General features: G+C 39.2%; 2 protein-coding genes across 2 annotated transcripts; both read right to left on the bottom strand.

The window, feature by feature from the left end:
- Nucleotides 1–411: 411 nt before the first annotated feature.
- LOC127775806 (E2F transcription factor-like E2FE) lies at nucleotides 412–6,292 on the bottom strand. The gene is made up of 10 exons (XM_052302108.1): nucleotides 6,012–6,292; nucleotides 5,783–5,903; nucleotides 5,602–5,679; nucleotides 5,419–5,484; nucleotides 5,170–5,302; nucleotides 5,017–5,084; nucleotides 4,856–4,928; nucleotides 4,700–4,761; nucleotides 4,225–4,618; nucleotides 412–742 (listed from the first exon to the last, which is right to left on the bottom strand). Exons 1-10 carry the CDS (start codon nucleotides 6,212–6,214, stop codon nucleotides 663–665), a joined length of 1,278 nt encoding a protein of 425 aa, XP_052158068.1. The 5' UTR covers nucleotides 6,215–6,292; the 3' UTR covers nucleotides 412–662.
- A 3,283-nt stretch (nucleotides 6,293–9,575) lies between these two features.
- Nucleotides 9,576–16,155, bottom strand: LOC127777082 (alanine--tRNA ligase, chloroplastic/mitochondrial). The gene is made up of 13 exons (XM_052303585.1): nucleotides 15,899–16,155; nucleotides 15,723–15,812; nucleotides 15,165–15,367; nucleotides 14,415–14,593; nucleotides 13,875–13,953; nucleotides 13,329–13,463; nucleotides 13,064–13,213; nucleotides 12,867–12,977; nucleotides 11,860–12,780; nucleotides 11,242–11,514; nucleotides 10,799–11,008; nucleotides 10,289–10,437; nucleotides 9,576–10,146 (listed from the first exon to the last, which is right to left on the bottom strand). The coding sequence occupies exons 1-13, from the start codon at nucleotides 16,050–16,052 to the stop codon at nucleotides 9,810–9,812; spliced, it is 2,991 nt and encodes a 996-aa protein (XP_052159545.1). The 5' UTR covers nucleotides 16,053–16,155; the 3' UTR covers nucleotides 9,576–9,809.
- Nucleotides 16,156–17,444: the final 1,289 nt, after the last annotated feature.

The following is a 17,444-nucleotide window of genomic DNA, read 5'->3' as shown; positions in this document are numbered from 1 at the left end:
TCTAAAATAAAGCTATTTCTCCACATATCATTTCTTCTAAACAAATCACAATTATTCTCTTCACTTACTTTTTCTTCTCCAATCTCCAATCGCAATCATTCTCTAATTATCTCTATCTACCTTTCTTTTAATACCCATGCCTATATAAAAAATACTTACATTCTCATCCAAGGAAGTAATAAAGTGGTGTTTGGAAAGGAGAGACTAAACTCACAAAAATTTTAGTCTCTATGAAAGGGACTTATGCTTTCGTGTCTTCCCAAATACCACCTAAGTCATCTCGTTTACATGCATAAAAGAAGTTTCTAACCTTAGTCTGATTCTCTTTTCTGTTAACGAATTAATAGTCTATTAATTGGAGCGCCCAGTCCTGACACCTGATCACAAAGGGAACGACGAAAAGAAAAGAGGGAACAAATTCAAAGAATGCGTTGCCAGCAGCAGGTGACTCGTTAAACAAATCGACAATCAGGTATCCTAGTATTATTGACGAAACGACTTTCCAATTTCTTGCACTGAGTAAATACAATCAATCAAAGGCCAGCACTAGCCTTTGTTTTTGTGACATCTTGTATAACTCAAAAATCCCTAACCATGCATCAACAAATGAGTTTATCTGCCTACAAGAATTTTGTTTACAACGGACCGGCCTGAATCTGGTTTTATGATGCTCTGTCTCGCCTGAGATCCGAGTACCATGACCTCCATGCTTCCATGTAGTGGCCAAAAAGATCGTTCAGTCCTGCATTAGAAAATGGAAGAAATTATGTTAAGTTTGTTACAACAGAACCTTCTCTTTAACGGTACATTTAATAGAACTAGGAAGATAGCCCGCGCGAATGCGCAGGCATGCAAAGTAGGATACGTTTGACTAACTTGTAAGATGGATATCGACCATAAGACACATTTCGTACTTGAAAAAGTACAATTTCTTTATAAATTTTCTTCATCTGCATTGCTCATATAATTTTTTTACATGATATTTGTAAGGTTTGAACTATATAATATTTAATTTATTACTATAAGCAATTATCACTCATTCTTCATTTTCTAGAAAAAAAAACCATGTCAATAAGTATGTAGGAGATATACATATTGTACAGCTCGCTTCCCTATTACTATATGTGATCTACAGTGTTTTTTCTAAAAAAATACCTAGTCAACATGAGTCCTAAATTTAAAGTTAATAGTAGCATATATAAGTTTTTATCCAACTATGTGTTTTATATATGTAATAATATATTGAGAAACTCGTAATGCCATGATATAGCATGGATGGAAGGTCATTAACATCTAAGCACTTAAACATGGGCCATGCGTTGCCACCGACCGACCGCGCACCACGCGCCGCCGTGTGTACCGAGAGAGATGGAGAGAGGGGGGACGAGGGGAAAGAGGAGGTGAGAAAGTATATATGACTGGTGGGCCCACCATTAAAAAAAGAAAATATTGACTGGATTGTCATGCATACGCCATGTAGGACAAAATTGCTCTGGATTGGGTCGAGGGGGTAATTCATAAAGTATTGAAAGGTCACGGTGAGTGATGTTTGGTTTTTGGGTTTAGAGGTTTAATTTGGTCGATTGCGATAGTTCGGTGGTGTAATTCATACTTTTTCCTTTTTAAAATAATTGAAGTGAAACCGATGATCCATTTTTTTCTCATAATTTCTAATATCCGACTAACACATGGAGGGATAGGATTGTTCTAAAAGTATATTAATTGTTTTAAAATAATGGATCCACCTATTTAAGTGAAAACTGATGGTTTAATGTTTTTTTCCTATAATTTCTAGTTTTTATTTTTATTTAAGATGTAACACATGACATCTTAAGTGCATTGCAGAGGATATACAATGATTTAAGGTTATATAATACTTATTATTATATTTTATAATGTTCTGATATTTTTTCTATTTAGGTACTTGTAAAGGATAGGGGTATATGTTAAAATGACAAACTTTTATTTTAATAGCATAAAATATGGGTAATACAGATATTGAATTATATATTTAATTATAAAAAAACAAATTCAAGTAAACTAAAAGTGGGTCGGATATAACTTAAAAAATTTAATTATTTAGTTTTCTAATTATTAATCATTTTGATTAATCAGTTAAAATTTAGAAGACCAAATAATTGAATGGGAGAGAGGAAGAGATAGTCGAAGGGGAGAGAGTATGTATGCATATAATTATAATAATTATTATTAGTTATAGTGTTTTAGCTGCTATTACTTTATTAACTAAAAATAAAACAAAAGCTTTAATGATTGATTAAAATCAATCTTTTTTACTCGTCTGTACCTACAATATATTCATAGTTGATATTAAAATATGAACACTACAAATAATTTTTTTATAAGGAGCGCACTACAAATCTAATAATCTAACTGTTATTTTGACTTTTTGTTGTGTTAGAATGGGGGTCTAATTCTTTTTAATATTACCCAAAGTTATGTTCATTTTACTTATATTATATCTATTATTTTTTATGAAGTTTTGTACGATGATAAAATATATATCATTATTTTTTATAATTGTATAATTTCTTAAGTGGCATGCAAAAGTTAGAAGATGTACCCCTAATTAATGTTACATATTTCTTCTCAAAATTGAATTAAAGTGGATATGAGTTTTTAAATGTAAAATAATCAAAAGACATAAGCAGATCAAATATTAGTTTTATGATTTAGATGTTACATTTGCTTAATTGTTTAACATAGAATTTTTGCTTTTCTAAAAGCGTGAAAGTAGGAAAAGAAATAGGTAAAAAAGAGGGGGAGGAGTAGACGTACGAAACATACGTATGTAGGTACTATGTAGGTAGGTACGTACATGCCAACAGGCCCAGGTGGGCCCAGATATTAGGAGATTTTTTTTTATAGATAAATCTAAAGGTTACAAATAATGGGTCCACCAAATTTAATGAAAATTAACGGTTAGATGTTTTGCTTTTTTAAAAAAAAATCTTTAACTATTAGAGTGCCACGTGGCGACTTAGGAGCGTTTATAGGATGCCACATGTCGGTTTAGTAGCATTTGTAGGAAGGCTACTTATGTTTTTTCTTTTATCTTTTTCTAGCCAATAGTTATATAATTCTCCCATACACAGAGTAATAAAGTATTAGTTTAATAAAATACATCTAATCTAACGGTCTAAACTATTGGGTTCACTAATTTAAGTGAAAATTAACTATAATATTTGCTTAAATTTATAGAGTGATATATTTTATCTTTAAATAATAGAAAATTATATTTTAAAGGTCATCGATTTTTTTTTTCAATGGTATTACGTACGTATATTTTTTTTGGCTTTGTTGTTTTTATATTTTTTCAATGGTACTATGTACTTATGTTGCTTTTGGCTTTTTTTTTTAAGTAAGTCTGTGCGTAGGTCTTTTTTTTCTTCGATGAACATTATGTAAGCTTGATTGTTTTTGTAGTCATACGTATTTAAGGAGTAATTATGATTTTGTTTTTTTTCCGGCCAACAGTATGGTATTCATTTCCTTTTATTAAATAAAATACATCTAGTCTAATCTAATGGTCTAAATTATCAGGTCCACCGATTTAAGTGAAAATCGACGGTGCGATTAGACATTGCCACGTGGCGGTTTAGGAGCGTTTGTAGGAACGCCACGTGGCGGCTTGAGAGCGTTTGTAGGAAGTTTAATGGACTTTTAGTATATAATAGATCACTGGCAGAAGGTGAACTACTTGAGAAGACCGAACGATACTAAACTTATCAACATGCCATATACAAAATGTTCAGAACTACTATTAAACGTCGGTACATGGTCTTCTATCCACCAGTCTTTGATGTTTTGATTTGATTTCAAGGAATTCAAATACAGAATGTATGCTGGCAAACAAGTGAACTAGAGGAAACGATGTGTTGAGTAAAGCAGATGCGCAAGGCACAGGTAAAGGAGCTCTACCCTACAAGTGTATATCAACTAAGGGTTGAAGGGGTTAAACTTGTAACTGATGACAAATGTATGAACCTAAGAAGCCCTTCAATTGTTCACAACAATCCACGAGCACTCAATAATTTCCAGGTTTCATTTGCTTCTTGACGTTTGTGTAGCACTGACATATCACATGGTATGTAGAGAGCAACCAAAAATGCTAGCTAGACAGATGGACTAATAGCTAATGCAAAATGGGTTCTTGAAACAGCATTCGTTTGGCGATATAGATATAGAGAGAGAGTTGGAGCTCACCTGGATTTTGATATTGCGGACGGAAAGAAGAAGCAAGGTTCTCCCAGTCTTGAATGCTCTTCCTCTCCTTCTCTTGTACTGTGCGATTACCATGTTCTTGTTTCCTTGCACCAGCAGGGTGGAAGGGGCCATAAACAAAATCGCTCCTGTTCTCTTGCCCTAATTGCCTCTGCAAATTATTGAATAGGTTGCCACCATCCTGCGTGGGCTTGCCTCTGTTCTCCATTGTGGAGTCCAACTTACCCCTCTTATTGTCAATGTTAGTCAGATCAGTACCAAATGCTCTCTTGTTAGGCAACGTCTTGGTTGGGGGTAAAGCAACCGTGACGCCTTCATTCCGTTTTGCCTGGCCCAGCCACCGGAATGCAGGTTTTCTTGAGTCCGCCTGTTGTGTCTGAAAGAAGCAGCAGAAGATACCAAGTTAAGAAAAAATCACTTAGGTTCAACTGAAATCGAATGCGGTTTGAGGGTATACCTTCTCAATAAGATTCAAAGAAGACAGCACATTGGCAATATCGTACAATCGCCGAACTTTGGCTGTATCAAGAACATCAGAATCATTGTGAGTTCCAGTTGGATAGTAAAAACTACTGTCAGTTTGGAATTATAAATAGGAAATGTGAACAATTACTTCTCATATTGTTCGCCGCATGTCCCTCTCCAAGGAGCCGCTTTGCGGCTTCATCAAGTGAGATCGTCTCAATCTGAATCAAATACAAATTCCGCTAAAATTAACCACAAAGGACATCCAACTTAATCAAACAGTTGAGGAACAAATCCAGTGCTGCTTACCTCCATGGTGAGGAAGAGCTTGACAAAATTCTGAGTGAGCAGCCCAAGGGACTTCTCCTTCCTATGCTCTGCTAATACAACAACCAGTCAGTACAAACCATGTGTTCCAACAGGCACGGTGAGATAGCAAGAAAAGCGATTAACCAACTATACCGGATCGAAGCTTGCAAGGGGGTGCATCAGGCTTATCAGAAGGATTGTCAATGGACTGGCTGAGGCTGAGCTTCTCGCTCTCCGCATCGCCCTCAGCATCATCTAACTTGTCATCATCCTCATCATCCGAGACCTTTTATAATCATAATTCACAAAACCCAAAATGTGCCACTTTTGTCAGTACAAGTGCTAATCATTTCGTCGATTTGTAACAATACCAAGAGCTAGCAAAGAGAGAATAAATCTAACATTAGCAGCAGATGTTTCATCCAGCGACGGTGACGCCACGCTTGACACCGCCCTCAGTGACATCTCCTGACCAAACCGAAACAACAGAAAATTCAATAAATACATCCAAATTCCGATCTGATTACGCCTCACAAAGCATACAATGACACGATGGTAAGAACAGAATATGCGGATCCTCCTAACCTTGAGTTCCGCGAGCGCCGCAGGGACTCCACCGAAGCCGATCCACGTATACCGATTCTTGGCCCTCCTCACGAGCATCTGCGCACGACCGGCCAAGAAATGTTTAGCGAACGCAGAACAAGATCGCTCCTCAAATCCAAGAAAGGGAGACGAGGCGAGGAGATGAAAAAATTTTCCTGACCCCGATGCTCTCGAGCACGTTGACGATGTCGTAGATCCGGCGCCTCTCGACGCCCAGCCGCCTCGCCGCGTCGTCCAGCCCCACCGACTCCACGTCCTCCCGGTCGTACAGCGCCACGAAGCTAGCAAACCAAACACACCAGGGAGGGCCAGCCAAATCAACCTCGAGAAAGCTATAGCGGTTGCGCGAAGCTGCGTGGAGGGGAGGGGGAGGGTTGTTGGCTGTTTACTTGGTGCAGAGGAGGCCGAGCGACTTCTGCTTGCGGCTGTACGCGTGGTGCCTGCACGGCTTCCCGCCGCCGCCGCCGCCACCTCCCGCTCCGTCGGCCACCGCCAGCCGCGGCGGCTGATATGGCGCCGGCGCGGGGGCGGGCGCGGGCGCGGGCGGGGCGACCTCCGGAGGAGGCGGGGGAGCATCGGCGGCGGCGGCCATGGCGCGGCGACGGCGAGGGTTTCGGCGAGCGGGAGGAGAGATTTGGTTGTGGAGGGGGGGAAATGATTTATGCGCAATTTTTTTTTCCTTTTTTTGGTGGCGGCGCGCGGGCGGCGGCGATGTTTTTCAAAACGCTTCCGTCCGTCCCCCGCGCGCGGGTGCGGCTCGGGTCGGTGTCGGTTGGTGACGGATGGGGCCCGCGTGTCGGTGTGATAGGTGTGGTGCGGGTCGTTGGGTAGTACGCGCCACCGGTTCGGGATTTTTGGAGCGCGGGCGCAACGGAGCCGAGCGCGAAATGGGGGGGAATTTGGGAGTACCGCTAGCTGGTGAAAATTGCAAGGAATGGTAACTAGTAATTGACCGTAAATCGTAGCCAAATTTCGTGTTGGTTTATTGTTATATTTTTTTCTTTAAACTCCTTTTTTAAGACCTATTTAGAACGCGGGAAAATTTATCGGTTCGGAACAGTAGTTTTACGTAACTTTTGTATTGTAAATCTCTAAATTAGTTTTATATAGTGCGATTTGAATGGTATTATGGATAAGATATTTTTCTTAGAATCTGATTATTTATTAGTACACTAGCCATCGAAACGTGAAACAATATCGATAGCTACATATAATATCAATATCAATTAACGCCCAAATCAACAATCAATGTGATCAAATCTTTAGGCAATGGAATCCACATAGGGAGGTGGCATTGTGGCAGAGGAAGCAATGGAAAGCACTTGGAGGCATTTTGATGACCAACTGACCATGTTGCAACGAACTTCGAGAAGTGGATCAACGAGAACTCAACTAGGATCTAGACTCTAGAGGAGCAATGGAGGAGTTTGAGCTAGAGATGTGGCTACTCAAGGCATGGATAATGATTAGGATTTGGAATTGGGGGTAGCGCTTATAAGCTCAAGGTGGAGGTAGCTACAACAGAGGTTGAGGCCGTGACAATATTGATACCTAGAGGTGGTGTTGTCAAGAAGCTAAAGATAGGAACAATGATAGTGACCAAAGCTTAGGTGGATGCTATGGTGCCATCAACGAGCTTAAGGTGGCAATGTTGATTGTGGCTATAGCTCAATGTAGAGACACGATGACTAGGAGCTCATAAGCAGGCCAAGGGAGTGGAACGAGATAAATAAATAGCAGTTGTACATGCTTATTAGGCTTGTTTAGAACATGGGAAATTTTTCTCCATTCTTGCGGGAAATTGATAGTTTTGTTTTCTTATGAAATTATTATAGTCTAAATTAGTCCTACATTGTCCTATCATGTTTACCTAGATTCCAAAAGAAGCTACTATTTATATTATCTGGTTTGTTTAACAGTCTAGTTATTGAAGTAGTTATTGAAGTGTAAAACCATATCAACAACTACATATAGCATCCTTTATCTTTTCCATTTGCTTAGGAATCAATGTGCAAATCCACAATCAATGGTGTGAATAGAAACCGTAGAAGGAGGTGGTGATGTGGTGTTGGAGTAGAATTAGCAACGGCTAGCTCTTGGAGGGAAATAGATCCTCTGATGTTGTGCAGTTTGCATATGAGTCACTAATATGTGGGCCCACATATCAGTAGCACAACTGTAAACCGTACAACGTCAGGGGAGCCTCATCCCTCTTGGAGATAGTCCAACAAAACATGGTGGCAACAAGCTCCTAGAGGTGGCTCGATGAAAATAGCAACTAGGATATATAGTTGGTAAAAGGGAGGAGCTTGATGCAGTAATGGCAACCACAATGATGAGCTCGAGGCGGCGATAATGACTACAACTTCAACATGGCACTACTCATGAGCTCAAGGCAACAACGATAGCCATAGTTCAAAGTAGAGATAGTAGCGACCAAGACCTCAAGGTGAAGGCGGCCACAACATGAATACCAATATCATGATTGGGATCTAGAGGTATGCCATGGAGGAGCTTAAGATGACAGTGGTGACAACGATAGTAGAGCTCAAGCAGGGCGAGGAAGCGGAATAAGGTTGATTAAGAAGTAGCAACTTTTTTTATAAAAAAATATTGTCGGGAAAGAAATAATAAAAAATAGAGAGAGATAAATACTTATTTTGTCTCACACATGCTGAAAAAAAGGTGAGACTTAAGTCCTTGTGAATGAGTTCACAACCATATGTGCTCACTACTATATCTAACAAGAGTTTAATGAAAACATCATAATCTTCACAAATGACCTTTTTTTTAGAAGCCTATTGGAGAAACCAGCCCTTCAAGAAATTTGCCTTCGAGGCTTCCCTAAGTATTTCAGCTTGCTTGGTTCTTGCATGTCTTTGGAGATTGGCCAAGGCCAAGGCCCAAGGGACTTTCACTGATTACTGATCCCGGCTAAGGCTTAGCCTAAGTTCTCAACTCACTTCTCTTGTTTTTCGCGTGTTCATTTTTCAAACTGTTAAACAGTGTGTTTTTTTTAAAAAAAGTTTATATAGGAAAGTTGCTTTAAAAAAACATAGTAATCCATTTTCAATATTTTATAGCTAATACTTACTTAATTATGCGTTAATCCATCGCTCCGTTTACGTGCGAAGGGAGGGTTCCCAACAAAAAAAGCACAACCTAAGTGAGAGTTACTCCCTCCGTTTCAAAAAAAAAAAATGAATCTAGGACTGAATGTGACATATTATAGTACAATGAATCTGGACAGAGATGTGTCCAGATTTGTATTACTAGAATGTGTCACATCCAGTACTAGGGCCCTGTTTAGATTCCAACTTTTTCCTTCAAACTTCTAACTTTTCCGTCACATCGAACTTTCCTACACACACAAACTTTCAACTTTTCCGTCACATCATTCCAATTTCTTCAAACTTTCAATTTTGACGTGGAACTAACAGTCTAGGTTAGTTTTTTATGGGACGGAGGGAGTAGAACATTACAAGGGTCTTCTTGGGATGCTTTGTTCATTGTCTTTTGTTTGTTTTTTGTGTGTTTGATTTTTGACCTTTGTTTTCTCTGTTATTTGTAATTGCGTCTTGAACACCCCTCCTCAACCGCTCCCATGCATATTTGAGAAAAAAAAGAGAGATTTGCATTCTTTCTCTTTCTTCTTCCAAAAGCTAGCCAAAAGCTGCGCTGATAAGGGCCATAGTTACATTAATTTGTCACTACTCCCTCCGTCCAAAAAAAAACTCAAACCTATAAGAGCAGGTGCAATAACGGGCTATAAGCCAGCTATAAACATATTTTATAGAGATAAAAGAAGAGAGAGAAGAGCAGCGGGCTACAAATCTGTAGCCAGCTGTAGCACGAACTCCAAGACGTAATATGTATATGATAGATAGGACCATGTATTAATAATATAGTAAGCAACTATAGTATGAATTGACTATTACATTGTATATAGAAGATTTGGAGCTTGTAGTGGGCTATATTATTAAACTTGCTCTGTTGAGTTTTTTTTGGACGGGGTAGTTACAAATGGTACAAGCTGGTTTTCTGCAAAGTACGTACGCAACCGGGCAGAAAAAAAAATCCCAAAACAACAATTTCCTATTTTTGGTTGACGAAAAATGTTACTGCCACTGTGAACCATATAGCCGTAAGTCTGTTCTATTCCCTATGTACATGGTTCAGTACAAAAATCAGCTCGACTTCGACGATATAGCAGCAACAATTTCATCCCGTGCCTTCTCGAGCGCACCCGGCAAGTTCTCCGGCTTCCGTCCACCGGCTTGGGCAAAATTGGCCTTGCCGCCGCCGCCTCCGCCGCAGAGTTTGGCTATGCCGCCGACGAACTTCCCTGCCTGGATACCCATCTTGACGACGCCGGGGCTGAAGGCCGCAACCAAGCTGACCTTGCCATCGCCCGGGCTTGAGCCTAAGATCACCGCGGCAGGGTCTTCAAGGGTGTCCACGAGATACTCCGCGGCGCTCTTCAGACCATCGGCGTCCACATCACCCATGTTCTCAACCACGACCCTGCAGAGCACAGATTTTTGGGATGGATTTGTTGCTTATGTCAAATTGTCAACTGCCAAATGTTATTGGTTTTCTAGTAGCAACTAGCAAGTGATGATCATGAAGACTGGATGTGAAAATGGCAAAAGCGGAGGCGTCATACCTCGTGTTATCGATAGTTGTAGCTTTATTTGCGAGGGATGCTGCTTTGAGCACCGCGATTTTGCTGCGTAGAGATGATACTTCGTTTCTGGTTGTTCTTAGCTCTTCAAGAATTGTTTCTACTCTGCCATTCACATCTTCAGCCTTGACCTGCAAAGTTATTTTGAGTAGATGGACATCAATTGAAAAACACAAATGGAGACATAATCAGCATAGTTTGTTCTTGCAAGAATTGATCATCCTAGGCATGGATGACAGGATGAGCATGCTGTTGGCATTTTGCTTGTGATTAACATGATGTCTATAATCAAGTTACAGAGTAAAATTTGTTGCCAACATGCTGTATCTGAACACATGTGCCTATGATTAGCAGCAGTTAGAAGCATGCATGTTTGTCTATTTGAACATGGGGCAAAGAAGTAAACGATCATAGATTCACAAAGTATAGCAACCAAACTTACAAACAAACACAAGACAAATCAGAAGGGCAACAGCATGAGCACCATCATACCTTAAGGGATGAGCACAAGCGCCGCATATAGTTGTCACGGGCACAAACATACTCAACAAATGCATCACCTGCAACAGCCTCAATCCTTCTGACTCCAGAAGCTATTCCCTGCTCTGAGATAATCTTGAAACCACGGATCTCAGCGGTGTTACTCACATGAGTTCCACCACAGAGTTCCATAGACACCCCAGGGACCTCTACAACTCTGACCTATCAGAACAAAAAAAAAAAAGTCTTATTGAGGTTAAACTATTGGCTATGCTACTATGGTATAACATGCATTTTCATTGTTCTATGCTCCTTCAAGTTCGGAATTTCATCTGCACAAACTTTCATGACTTGGCACTTCCCTACTCAGGCATGTCACTGCAACATACTAATTTCCAGAGGCCAGGGCACTAACTATTTTTTGAAGAAAAAAACATCTATATATACAGACTAACCTGCTCGCCATATTTCTCTCCAAACATTGCAATTGCACCAGCATTTTTTGCATCTTGCAGATCCATCACTTTTGTCTCAAGATGTGTAGCACTGCTAACCCATTGGTTTACAAGTGATTCAATTTTCATCAATTCCTCTTCAGAAAGGGGGCGGTGGAAATTGAAGTCAAATCGGAGACGGTCAAATGCCACAAGGGATCCTGCCTGTGATGTTTCTGAACCAATGACACTTTTAAGAGCAGATTGTAGGAGATGTGTTGCAGTATGATGGGCCTAGTACAAAACAAAGATAGCATATGAAAGTAAGAACCAAGATAATGGAAGCAATAAAGCCTATGAACCTATATTCTAACCACATTTGCATGTTTCAAATGCCAACAATCTAAGCTGTAATTAGTCATGGAACACAAGAAATTAGCTATTGCAAATGTTCCTATTTTGCTCTTTAAAGTAGTCTGATCAGATAGATTTTTCAGAATCTCGAGAAACCTCGTCAGGTAAATAAATACATAAGCTAAGTTAATGTGAATCCAAATAAAACAAATTATCATTGAATCTTGAAAACAAAAAAAAAATGTCAACCAGAAAAAACAATCCGATGCCTCCACAATTTCATACCTTAGCCCCCTGCCTCAATTTTGCATCAACAGCAGCATCGATTTCCTTCCCAACTTCTACTGACCCCTGTTTAATTGTGCCTTTGTGAACAAAGATATTCCCCAGGGATTTTTGGACGTCATTGATTTCTATGACTGCCTTCTGTTTTGCATCTTCTTCTCCATAGACATACAAGAAACCATTATCTCCCACTTGACCACCTGATTCAGCATAAAATGGTGTCCGATCTAAAAATATTTCTACATCAGAACCTTCTGAAACTACATTCACTGAGTTTCCATTAACTAAAAGACCTTTAACAACAGCAGTGGCAGAAAGAGAGTCGTACCCCAGAAATTCAGTATCGGGGATACTCTTGACAATCTCAGTCTCATTTCCTACAGAAAGTTTAACTACATTATGAGCAGCCTGAGATTGTTTCCTTTGGTTTTCCATTTCCATATCAAATCCCTTCATGTCAACAATTACACCTCGTTCACCTGCTATTTCAGCTGTAATCTCTACTGGAAAACCATATGTATCATACAAAAGGAAAACATCTTTTCCAGATAGACAAGGTTTACCACCATTATTACCAGCACTTGATAATGCCTCATCCAGAAGTTCGTCCAATAATTTTTCACCTCTTTCCAAAGTCTGCACAAATCGCAGTTCTTCCCTTTGAAGTTCTCCAAGAATTGATTTCCTTCTAGATTCAACATCCGGATCTATCTCAGTGCTAAGACTGATTGCTACCTCAGCTAGTGAAGGTAAAAAGGCACCTTCTGAATTTCCATGCCCATCACCTCTTATACCTATCAGTCTACCAATTCGAACTACTCTTCTTATAAGCCTTCGGACAACATATCCTCTCCCAATATTTGAGGGAATGACTCCATCTGATATGAGATAAACAACTGCTCTCATGTGATCCCCAATTATCTGGAATAACAGAAAAAGAAAGAGCAAAGGTTATGGGTAACCTCCTTATTTATGATGAAACTAGTAAAAGGTCCTGAATAGCATACTTTAAGATTTGTCTTCATAGCATCATCAGCTGTGGTGTACGACACTAATGCCATGCTTGCTGCCTTTTCAATAATTGGGAAAATCAAGTCTGTCTCATAGTTGTTTGGAACCTATGATAGACAATTGAGTAAGAGAGTAGCTTAAACCTAGTAAGGATGACATTCATTTGTTTTAAGAAATAGATGGTAGGCAATACCTTTTGAAGAATACGTGCCATACGCTCAAGGCCCATCCCTGTATCAATGTTCTTTTGTTTCAATGGTTCAAGAGATCCGTCATCCTTTTTGTTGTATTGCATGAAGACAAGATTGTAGAATTCGATGAATCGACTATCATCACCCAAATCCTGCATACAACTATATGTATATCACTAGTTTCAGTTAATGGTGAATATCTTGCATACACAATGGAAAAGGCGCTTTGAATTTCTTAACTAGTAATACCACAGAGTCTTTACATACCGCATCTGAGGATCCTCTCTCAGGATAGAAATCATAATAAATTTCAGAACATGGGCCACAGGGTCCAGTTGCACCACTAGTCCAAAAGTTATCATCCTCGCCCAATCTCTTTATTCGCTCCTTTGGTACTCCAACCTTGATAAAATAAATAGATATAAAATCACTCACCCATACTACAAGCTTATGAAGTACTTAGTCAGGCACAGAACATTATTTTAAGACAATGTGTTTATGTGTCAGTCAATATATTTCCATATACAATCCCATCACCTCTTGAACAGAATAAGCATATTTTGACACTGTAAATAACTGATGTACAATAACATCAGATCTATATACTTTTACTATTAATAAGTTATTAAAGAAATAAGTTTTTCTTGACCATAATTATTTTGCTAGTAAGTAAGCATATTGTATGGTCTAGCTAACCATGAAGAGTAACTTTGAGATGCAGCTAAAATGTAATAAATGTTCCGTTGTTGTGTAAACCAAAAATAAACAAAGCTCTTCAAGATTGCAGAAACATGCAGGTTTTTGATAACTGACCTCATTGTGCCAAATGGAAAATGCTTCATCATCATCTTGAAATACACTAATCCATAGTCTTTCTGGAGGTAACCCAAACCTAAATAAATAACAAAAAATGAAAGCTGCAGAATTAAAGCAACAAAAGCATGCAAGAATATCAAGCCTAGTAAAGTAGTATACACTAAAACAGCATGCTGATGGTTGGAAAGGTAAAGTCAATATGCAAGTCATTAGCATTGACAAAGAAATCAAAGACAATTGCAGGAATACTGATAATCCTCAAATAATCTAAATTTTTAATAGCATTAATGGGTACAAACAAAGTATAAAATTTCAGATGAAAGAAGAGCTGTTCAATACTCTGGGGATCGACATAAGCATTTGAACAACCCTAAATGTCCGGAAGTTTTTCCCCCTTTTTTTTCTTGAGAGTGGACTTAGAGGCATGTGTGCATGAATGTAATATTCATGGTGACATGGCAAACTTTTCAGATGAACAGCTTAAGATTTACCAATACAGAGATCATGCTCCATAGGGAGTAAGGAAATTGTTCATACTCCTTGGTTGTTAGCTCCCATGCCCATGTGATTGCTTCCTTCTTGAAGTAATCACCAAAGCTGAAGTTCCCAAGCATCTCAAAGAAGGTTTGATGCCGGCTCGTACGCCCCACATTTTCAATGTCATTTGTCCGTATGCATTTCTGGGAGGTAGTAGCACACGGTACACGCCTAGGTTCCTAGGAATAGCAATATAAGGACTTCAGAACGAAGTTACAAGAAACAGATGCATGTTGCAACATAGTTTGCTGTGACATGATCTATAAAGAACAAAGCAATACTCATTGTGTTACTATTTACTACCATTATCGAGCCAACGATTATATTCGATAACGGATTCTTCCACATAAGCATCAAGATTACCAATGAACATTGGACAACTAAAGAACTTCACTTATTAACTGAAATATTAAAGTTAGTATTCACATTAGTACATATAGACACCCATGTTAATTCACTTGCTACGTACTATTAGCCCCTCTTACTGTTGTCATTTCGCAAATTTGTTTCTGATTCTGAGATCGTGCAAAGATCATGCCACAAGACTTGTCACTTGCGTAGCTTTTGCTTCCCGCAAGTGGAAAACTCATGTGCACTTCAACATCTTGTAAATGCTAGCTCAATGTGTGCAATGATCCCCTTTTTTCCCCAATGTTCTTATTAAAAACGCTTAGTGATGACCTTACGGGTCACTTTTCAAAAATGTGCAGTTTGCACTACTGAATGCAATATGTATCTTATGAGAATCACCTTGCCAAGGAATATAGGCTTGAACTGAAGCATCCCGGCGATAGTGAGGAACACGGTGGGGTCATCTGGCACAAGCGACGAGCTAGGAAGGATCTTGTGGCCACGGGCAGCATAGAAATCAAGGAAACGTCGGCGTATGGCGTCCCCGCTCCACTCCCCCGAACTCGCTGCGCCCACCTCCTGGGTTGCCGATTCGACTGAGGCTGTGGATTACATTCAATTTCACCACAATTACAAACCGAACCATACATACCAAGCAGAAACTTACTACTCCATCCATCCGTTTCATATTAAAAGTCGTTTGACTTTTTTACTATTAAGTACTAATTTTATAGAAAAAACTAGCAACATTTAAAATATCAAATTAGTTTCATTAAATCTCACATTGCATATATTTTGATAATACGTTTCTTGTGTTGAAAATAGTAATATATTTTTCTATAAATCCGGTCAAATTTGAAGAAATTTGACTAGGAAAAAAGTCAAACGACTTATAATATAAAATACGGAAGAAGTACTAATCATCAATCAGACTAAAGGGATTATAAATTATTAAACCTGATGAGCTGCTGGTCTTCACGAGCACCCCGCGCTCACGAGACGAACCCATACTCCTCACGACGCAATCTCCCGCACAGCCCAACGACCCTGCAGCGCAGCATCACGCATCAAATTCTGCACCGCCTCAGAAGCCCGCGGTCCGCGGATTCGAACAGCAGTGAGGAGTGAGTTACCGCGGGGTCGAGGAGAGGAGCGGAGGCACAGGCGGCGGCGGCGGCCGGAGAGAGGCAGGAGAACGTGGAGGCGGTGGGCGGCGGGCGCGGTGGAGAGGAGGGGGAGAGGGGAGCGAGAGGTGGCGGTGGGGGATAGGAGTGCGGCCGCCTCCATGGCTGAGAGCTCCGCGGCCTCCGCGTCCGCGCGCGTATGGTGTTTGTGGTTTTGGCTTGCTGGGCGTCGCGGGGGTTATCGCGATTGAAGTGTGGGGTGGAGACGATGGGTTGAGCATCCGCCGTCCAATTATCCTCTCACACAAGTATAATAAGGCTGTGTGTGTGTGGAGTGGATTTAAGAAGAACATTTCCGGTGAAAACGAATTAACTGTTGAAACTCGTGAACATCATACAAATTTTATAAATTTATGAGCAAATTACTATAAAGATATGTGTTAGATATGAAATGCATTCTCACCAAACCAAATAGAAACTCAATTTTATTTGCGAGTAAAAAAAAAGACAATTTTTGGGTGATGACACTGTTACCATGAAATTTGCCATTTATTTCTTACAAATTAATTTGAGTTTTGACTTAAGATTTGGTAAGAATGTATTTCATATATCTACACTAGTTCTAGCCCGTTTTTATAGGATATTTTATTTTAAGAAGAATGAGAGTATATGTAAAATAAAGATAAACTATTAGCATATAATAATTAAGTATTAATTATTTTAAACTTAAAATCATAGACTAATTTTTCTATATATTTTTTTTAAAAAAACCACCCTATTTAACAATTCGAGAAGCGTATACTAAATAGGATAAAATTTCTCATCCGTCTTGCTTAATCAAACGTTATCTTAAACAACTCATGCTTCGGCTCTTTCTCGTGAAGTCACTGATGGAAAAATGATACACTAAACTTTTTCTTACGAAATGTTTTCTTTTTCACGTGTAAATGTTTTATGATGTATAAGACTCTGTATGCTTTTAGGCTTTCTTAAAGTAAAACATATTTCTTGCAATTTGATATGTCTCTAGAAAAAAATGTTTTTATGCTTATGTGACAACTAATTTACTAAATTCAGTGGCGGCTATAGCAATTTTTCGTTAGATGGTCCTACTCCATGCTCTAAACTTCTATAACATCATAAATTCAATACACATAAGCCAAATTTGCTCAAAGTATCTTATGGTATTACAAATCCCTAAAACTCACATTTGAGTGCAAATATTAAAAAATACAGTGTAAAAAATTCAATAGACCATGCCTATAGAGTGACTTTGACATGGATTTAGGGGAGGGGATCCTTCTAGGCCAAAATTGAGTTTGGTCTAGGGACCACTGGACCACAAGAGCCACCACGATCTAAATTAAGCGGTTTTGATATCTTTATTTGCAAATTAAAGTTTTGTTATGATTATTTGAATACGTATAGCACTGCTAATTTTTTATTAAAAAAATGTTAGTGATTCCATTAACCTAGACCATGGCGAGATCGCCAGCCACCAATGAGGTAACACAAATTGGAACCAAGTCCAGTCACAGCATCACACTAGCCGGAT

Source organism: Oryza glaberrima, chromosome 6, assembly GCF_000147395.1.
Source record: "Oryza glaberrima chromosome 6, OglaRS2, whole genome shotgun sequence".
Classification (NCBI taxonomy): Eukaryota; Viridiplantae; Streptophyta; class Magnoliopsida; order Poales; family Poaceae; genus Oryza; species Oryza glaberrima.
This window is presented reverse-complemented; position numbering and strand designations above follow the sequence as displayed.

Excerpts from the sequence above, each read along its gene's own strand:
- LOC127775806 (XM_052302108.1), bottom strand. The coding sequence starts at position 6,214 with ATGGCCGCCGCCGCCGATGCTCCCCCGCCTCCTCCGGAGGTCGCCCCG. Across the intron at positions 4,929-5,016 it reads AGCTCTTCCTCACCATGGAG|ATTGAGACGATCTCACTTGA; the intron begins GTAAGCAGCACT and ends TATTTGATTCAG. Across the intron at positions 4,619-4,699 it reads CTTTGAATCTTATTGAGAAG|ACACAACAGGCGGACTCAAG; the intron begins GTATACCCTCAA and ends TGCTTCTTTCAG.
- LOC127777082 (XM_052303585.1), bottom strand. The coding sequence starts at position 16,052 with ATGGAGGCGGCCGCACTCCTATCCCCCACCGCCACCTCTCGCTCCCCT. Across the intron at positions 11,515-11,859 it reads AATTGAGGCAGGGGGCTAAG|GCCCATCATACTGCAACACA; the intron begins GTATGAAATTGT and ends GTTTTGTACTAG. Across the intron at positions 11,009-11,241 it reads GAGAGAAATATGGCGAGCAG|GTCAGAGTTGTAGAGGTCCC; the intron begins GTTAGTCTGTAT and ends TTGTTCTGATAG.